We start from the raw sequence: 7,874 nt of genomic DNA, 5'->3' as shown, positions 1-7,874 counted from the left end.
AGAGAGAGTCAGGACTGTTTTTATTTTAATCCCATCTTCTCACAAAGATGCTTTGAGAGCAACTCACTCGCATTTGCAAGGTGCTTAGTAATACTGGGAGAATGTTACTCACACATCAAAAGGCAATCGCGGGAACCAGCAGTTAGCGTAATGGCTATGTGGCTGGACTCCCACGTAGTTGACCGCGGTTCGTGTCCCGGACCCGGTGGCTTAAAACTCACGCCAGGCGCGTGTGCGTGCGTGCCCAAGATCCTGAGAGGAGAATGGAGGAGAAGGGATTGCGGCGTGACCATCCCCCCTGGGGGGTGATTTCTTGCTTTCTGTCTCTCTGTCTCTCTCTGTCTGTCTGGCGAGCGCACGCGCCCTACAGTGAAAATCTCTCAAAAAAAAAAAAAAAAAAAAAAAGGCACTCACAAATCAAAAACCAGAAAATGCTGAGTGAAGATTCGACTAAAATTCCGTCTCTTGGGTAATCTTAACAAAATTTGAATCGAGCGTTCATATGAAACATTATACTTAAAACGTACTTAAGATGGAAAACAGCAAGTCAAGTCCACTGCGAATAAAGGAAATAAAAATGTCACACAACTTACGATATTTACTGTGAATTTCATCTATTTCCTCTTCTGTTTGGTCCTTTGTAAAAACCATTACCTAAAATAATCAAGAAAAAATCTTCATAAAAAAAAAAAAAACTCCCAAAATGACAACAACAGAAGCTGGTATTATATACTTTAAAATTTCAAACATGCACGTTTAAAATAGAGGAGAACAATCTCTCATCTGTTTTACCTAGACCAAGGAAGTGTAACGCCTCCGTACTTTCAGTGGACAGCATACATAGTATACGAGTCGTTACTTTCTCCTTACCAACAGAAGATACAATGACTCCATGATATTATATGGAATAGTAACTAAATGATTCATCAATCTCCTATTTCAGTATTTAATCTTCCTCACTCACTAATGCAACAGTTACTCATCTTTCTCTCCTTTCCGACCTCTCAAGGTCATACCAGGAAAGTAATACAGAGAGAAAATGCAGTAAGAGACACGGCGTGTTAAACTCTAGTCCTGCTTTTTAAAATCTCAGGCTTAAAGGATCAGAAATCTACTTACAGGATTCATTACAGTCCCTGTCTTATAGTTAGCACACAGGTAATAACAAAGTCAGTCAATGTTAATTCCTTTTTTTTTTTTTTTCCAATTATCTGGTTATAAACCTCCCTCAGGTGGTTGCTTTCCTTATAAACACACATTACCAGCGGTCTAGAAAAAAAAAATCTTGGGAGAGCAGAAGGCCCTTCCTCCAGTATCACGGGACTCAATGACTATTCTCGTCTTTGGTGTCCCTTCCTCAAAGTCTGGGCCATCAGGGTAGATGAAGGCACGGTGAAGAATGTGAGGTCTCTGATTCCTTCCAAAAGCTGATACAAGCACCAACAGTTGGAGTAATTGTTATGTCACTGGACTCCCATGTAGTCAACCATGATTGGAGTCCTGGACCCAGTGGCTTAAAACACATCAGGCACATGTGTGTGTGTGCCCAAGATCCCGAGAGGAAAATGGAAGAGAAGGGATTGCGGTGTGGCCAAACCCTCTGGGAGGGGGGCGGTGATTTCTTGTTTTCTGTCTTTCTGTCTCTCTCTGTCTCTCTGGTAAGCGCACGTGCCCTATAGCAAAAATCTCTCTCTTAAAAACAAACAAAAAAAGGTTGATACAATTCTCAAAGTTCACAGACTCTTACAATTACTTACTATCTCCATAATCTTAGAATTATAGAATGCCAAAGCTAAAAGGAATCTTAGAGGCCTCTTATTCCTATTGATGAAGACCCTGAGGGCCAGAGGTGAAGCAGCCTATGAAATGCCACCAGCAGAGAAAGAACCAGTGGCAAAGCTACCCGACGCCAAGACCAGGCTGTTTCTCTGCGCCCGAAGACTGCTAAAAACAACGGAATATCATGCTAAGGAAGCGCTGAAAGAACATCCTGATTACGCATGCTCCACGGAAACGTGCTCTAGCGCATGCCCACCGGACAGGCTGAAAGGTGGCGTGCTTTACTTTTAGTAGAGTATTCCAAATTCCCTTCCTTCATTCCACCCCGATACTGAGATAGACCAACAACATACGCTTTCATTGAGTTTACTGGCTTCGAGACGCATCCTAGTCTTCTCCATATTTTCAATTTCTTCAACTATTTCAGCAGCTGTTTAAAAAAAAAAAAAAAAGAACATATGATCTCTGTTAATGACATGGTTTTGACCTCTGACTACGGTTATGGAAGTTGTTAATAACAAGCAGTGAAAAATGGCTTCCCTCCTCTCTTCTAGTATCTTTGGCTGCACTATGAATGAAATTGACATAGAACAGATTAGCAGGAAGAAAAACCATATTTAATTATGGACAGATACATGGGAGTCCCACAAAATAAGAGACTCAAACGATCAGATGAGGGAAGTTTATCAAGTAACCTGAGTTACAAAAAGGAACAGAACTCAGGGTTGGATGGGAGTGTGGGAGGGGCTATAATAGGCCACGGGAGGGCAAAGGGCCAATAGTGGATAAAGGCTGTCCTGCCATGCAGATAAAAAGTTTCTCAAGGGACCAGTAGGTGGCAAAGTAGTTAAGGCACTGGACTCCCACGTAGTTGACCATGGTTCGAGTCCTGACCTGGTGGCTTAAAACTCACTTCAGGAGCACCTGTGTGCGTGCCCAAAACCCTGAGAGGAGAATGCAGGAGAGGGGACTGCAATGTGGCCATCCCCCCAGGGGGTGTTATCTCATCTTCTGTCTCTCTGTTTCTATCTCTTTTGTGAATACATGCCCTATAGCAAAAATATTCCTCAAAAATAAAAAAATGTCTCTCAGGTAATAAAAGTTATCCCAAAGCAGCATTCTTCCTCATACTTTACTAATGTAGATTTCCTGTAAATTTCTTGAAAAATAGGACAGCTTCTCAGAGCAACTCCTGTGTCTGCAGTTTCTCGGAATAACCAGCTCATGATATGGCAAAGAAATGTATTTTCAGGTGCCACGCTCTGGTCTCCTAGAGTCATAGTGTGGGGTAGTGTCCTGAGCTGCAACATTAGCAACTGCAGGTGGGCATATGTGAATTCCCTGTCCTATTCTTGCACCTTTTCGATTAATCTATTGTCATTTCAAAATAAAAGACTTTAAAGGGGACCAGCAGGTGGCGTGGTGGTTAAGGTGCTGGACACTCCCACATGGCCAATCACACTTTGAGTCCGGACCTGGCAGCCTCCTTTGTCTCTCTGCTCCCTCCCCCTCTGTGTGTCTCTCTCTGGTCAAATTAAAATGAATGAATGAATAAATAAAATTAAATAAATATTTTTTTAAAAAAAAGAAAAGATTTTAAGGAAAAAAACACAGAGTTATAACACAGAACTTATGTACACACACAATTCAAAATGTAATAAGAATGAAGCCAAGCCATCTCACTTCCTCCTCTGAATACAGTGTATAAACATCGGTCCAGTGGAATATGAAGATTAATATGATAGTGTGAGTTCAACTCTTAGGGGATGTCTGTTCAAAAGCCGATATACTAAATGCGATACCACAAACTACTTTTCAAGGACAGAATAAGGTTTACAACCATGAGGGGGAAATGGCTTTGCTTCCAGAACATCTATCAGTGGATACAGCTCCCAAACACTTCCATTAAGTCATCTGGAACACGCCACGTCATACATTAAATGTCTCTGAACGTAAGCAGCACAGAATTTGCAAATACTATCTCTCAACGGCCAGTCAACATGTGAAAATTAAAGAACATAAGGCATGGAATGGGAATCTATAATCCTTCGCATACATTCACACAGGAAAAGATACTATTTCTGGAATGTGCTTCAAAATAATCCATGGTGGGAACCAGCAGTTAGCGTAATGGCTATGTCGCTGGACTCCCACGTAGTCGACTGCAGTTCGCGTCCCGGACCCAGTGGCTTAAAACTCATGCTGGGCGCGTGTGCATGCGTGCCCAAGATCCCGAGAGGAGAATGGAGGAGAAGGGATTGCGGCATGACCATCCCCCCCCCCCCGAGGGGGGGGGCGGTGATTTCTCGCTTTCTGTCTCTATGTCTCTGTCTGTCTGTCTGGCAAGCGCATGCGCCCTATAGCAAAAAAAAAAAAAAAATCCATGGTGAGGGGTAATAAACGCTATATGAAACATTAGGACGGTTTGATCATTGTTTCAGCTGTGTAGTAGGCATAATGAGAAATTAGCATACTCCTTTCTCCACTTCCTGTATGTTTGAAATGATCCTATTAAAGTCGTTTTAAATCTACAGACCTTCAGAAGATCATTTAAGAACACGATAGCCCAGGGCCTGGCCATGTCGCTGGCATGCAAGGCTGAGTTCACTCACCGACCAACCTAAACAGGCTGGGCGTGGTAGCATATGCCTATAAGCCTAGCTACCTGGGAGGCTGGGACGAAAGGGTCCCCGGACTGAGGAGAGAACCTATCAAAAATCATTTCACCTTCTCTGTGGGTGTCTGTCTCTCCCTCCCTCTTTTTTCTTCTCATAAGAAAAAAATGCAATTGTCTCCATTTAAAACTTGTATTTCCCAAGCACTGAGAGGTATCTTTTGCCTCCCTAATTTGCAAAAACAGTAGAAACAATGCAAAGACTCTGTGTGAACATGAATAGCGAGTAGGCCTCTCCTTTCTAAATGTACTGAGTCATGGTGCAACAGGCGGGCAAGGGAACCATCTGCATCGCATCTAATCCGTGAGCACAGGTACCATTCAAAACAAGGAGACACGCAGCATGCCCTGGCCAAGGGTATTAAGAAAACTGCATTAGGAGCGGGTACAATGCAGGGGCTTACATCTGTTCTGGGGCAACCTTGGATTCTGTTTAGGAGAGAAAGAGCTGGAAAAAGCATTGTAACCAGCCAGAACCAGCAGTAATAAGAAAAACCTAGTACTAATCACCATTGTATAAATTTGTTTGCAGGACGCATACACTCAAAAGGGATAGGTGACCTCAGGATGACCCCAGCTACAGAGGGAATGAAAACGCTGTTGGCAACCAACAGAACAGGACCTGTCTCCAGAGAATTGGATTGAGCCAATCTACAGGGTATTCTGGATGGGAAAACTCACTTTGTATGCTGCAATGATATACCTAGTACTAATCACCATTGTATAAATTTGTTTGCAGGACGCATACACTCAAAAGGGATAGGTGACCTCAGGATGACCCCAGCTACAGAGGGAATGAAAACGCTGTTGGCAACCAACAGTGATAACATGTTCTCCAGAGAATTGGATTGAGCCAATCTACAGGGTATTCTGGATGGGAAAACTCACTTTGTATGCTGCAATGATATACGGTGAATGCACGTAAAATAAATCAATTTAAAAAAAATCAGAAACAGAAGGTGACCACATCTTGGCCTGAGCCTATCCGGGACTGCCAAGCAACCCCAGCTCACTGGCGCCAACTGGCCCAAGAAGGCCCTTCCCTAAGCCTCTAACCAACTAGAGACCGAAAAACGTCACTCCTACCCCCTCCTTTGCTTTTTGTACTATGAAAGATCCAACCCTCTGCATGCATTGGAGGCAGATTCGAAGTCGGCTCTAGTCTCCTTAGCAGAGAGCTACACGATAAAGCTCTGGCTTGCTTCAAGCTCCCTGGCATGGTGATTGGTTTTTGTACACAAAGGGCAATGGACCCACAGGATCAGTAACAATGTCATTTGCCCCCTAATGACCAAAAAATGAAAAGGCCAACTAATCTGTAATCTATATATAATCTCATCTATAAAACCATTTATCTCTTGAATTCATCAGAGAAAAGTCAGGAGACAACCAATAAGCCTGAAACCATCAGAGAAGCTGGTGCTGTCAAGGAGAGGCCGTGAGCACCAACTAGCAGAGGGCAGGGCACGGAATGGCCGCGATCGCCCAACCTCGGGGGAAGATGGTCTCGGCTCAATATTTTGATGAACTGCAAGAAACCACGGATGAGCTACCATGAACACATCAACGCATCAAAGCCCTGGAAAGCTTAGACAAGAGGGGCAGTCCATCCACCTGCAGGCTGCTTTCTGCAGACTTCCCAGGACTCACGAGAATGCGCAGTCTCTCTGTTCTCACTGGGGAGGAGCAGGAAGTTAGAAAAGTCTCCCTCCAGATTCAGACCTGGTTAAGAATAGCCCCTAACAGAGAAAAGAGATAAAGCTCCAACCAGATAGCGTTTTTTAAAAAAATTTCCCCCCTTATTTATGACAGATCACATATGCTCGCACCCAAGGGTGAGAATGAGAGCGAGAGATAAGCACCTCTACAGGGTCTGGTCTACATGATACCCTTCCTCCAGCCCTCCAGCACGCAGAGTCTAAGCACGCATGTGCATGTGTTACAGGCTGACCAGGCTAGGGATGAGAACCACAGCTGTCATGTGGGACAGGGCCTCTCCTGGCAGTACACAGCTGCTGTGCTCAGAGCTGGCCCCCCAATCAGGTCTTATTCCAAAGAAATGAAAGCATTAAGCCAGTATAGAAGAAAGGTCAGCAAAACTCCTGTCTCTAGAGTAAGGGTAAATACTCACTGTTGCTGGGAGAAATAAACAGAGAAAAACACTACCTTTGTAATAGAATCAGGAAAACACCCTAGGCCCAGACCACTAAAAGACCCCTGCCACTGGGGCATGACATCACTGAGAGAGCCCCACCCCAGAAACCCAAGATTAAAGAGGCTGCCTAAGACTTAGGCTAAAACAGAGTAACAGAAAATATACCATTCTCCCTATTGTCAAAAGTTAAATAATAGGTAAGGGCAAATCTAAAATATAAAGGATTTTATTTGGAAGTCAAAATTAGGGTTGCAATTCAGGACAAGAAGTAAAATAATAAACTGGCTATACAAATAAAGTGTAATAAAAATGCTCAATTAAAAAGAGAGAGAGAAAAAAAGAAGATGGAACAAGGGGGGAAAAAATCCTAGCAATATGTTATAGATGACTGCAGCAATATTTACACTAAATGTAAATGGTATAAAAGCACCAATTAAGAGACACAGAATGTCAGGTTGGATTAAAACAAAACTATATGCCATAAGGACCAGCAGATGGCATAATGGTTACACTGCCAGATTCCTACATGGCCAACCATGGTCTAAGTCCCAGACCCATAGGCTTGAAACTCATGCCAGGCACATGTTCATGCATGCCCAAAATCCCAAGAGGAGAATGGAGGAGAGGGGATTGTGGTGTGCCCATTCCCCCTCCCGTGGGGGAGATTTCTCGCTTTCTGTCTCTCTGGTTAGCACATGTACCCTATAGCAAAAATCTGAAAAAAACAACCAACCAACAACAAACCCAACCATATGCTATCAAAATAAAATATTTATAATAAAAAGAAAGGTTAAAAATTAAAGCTTGGAGAAAGATATATCATGTAAACATGACTAAAAAGATATCTGGAGTTGTCATACTAATATGAGGCACTATAGGCTTCCAAACAATTAATGTTTCCAGAGATAAAGAGGGAAATTGCAAAATGATAAAGGAGTCAATTCGCCAAGAAAACATAACCAAAACTGTTAGCAGAAATTATGAAAAATTCTGAAAAAAAAAAAATCTTCTGGTTCTAAACAAGATGGTCTAGAATTATTTTTCCCTAATCTTCCCAACAAAGAACAACTACAAAGCCTGCATAGAAGAGAAGCTGTCATGTGGGACAGGGCCTCTCCTGGCAGTACACAGCTGCTGTGCTCAGAGCTGGCCCCCCAATCAGGTCTTATTCCAAAGAAATGAAAGCATTAAGCCAGTATAGAAGAAAGGTCAGCAAAACTCCTGTCTCTAGAGTAAGGGTAAATACTCACTGTTGCTGGGAGAAAT

At 43.0% G+C, this 7,874-nt stretch overlaps 1 protein-coding gene across 3 annotated transcripts in view; it reads right to left on the bottom strand.

Annotated features, from left to right (window-relative positions):
- Positions 1-7,874, bottom strand: part of RAD18 (RAD18 E3 ubiquitin protein ligase) — a 119,357-nt gene that overhangs the window by 57,969 nt on the left and 53,514 nt on the right. For all 3 annotated transcript variants that reach the window (XM_014589148.2, XM_006152038.3, XM_027773268.1), the window contains 2 exons: positions 2,133-2,209; positions 594-654 (listed from right to left, as the gene is read on the bottom strand). In XM_014589148.2, coding sequence (XP_014444634.1) covers positions 594-654; positions 2,133-2,209 — 138 coding nt within the window. The remainder of the gene's footprint in view (positions 1-593; positions 655-2,132; positions 2,210-7,874) is intronic.

Source organism: Tupaia chinensis, unplaced genomic scaffold (assembly GCF_000334495.1).
Source record: "Tupaia chinensis unplaced genomic scaffold, TupChi_1.0 Scaffold000333_1, whole genome shotgun sequence".
Taxonomy (NCBI): domain Eukaryota; kingdom Metazoa; phylum Chordata; class Mammalia; order Scandentia; family Tupaiidae; genus Tupaia; species Tupaia belangeri.
This window is presented reverse-complemented; position numbering and strand designations above follow the sequence as displayed.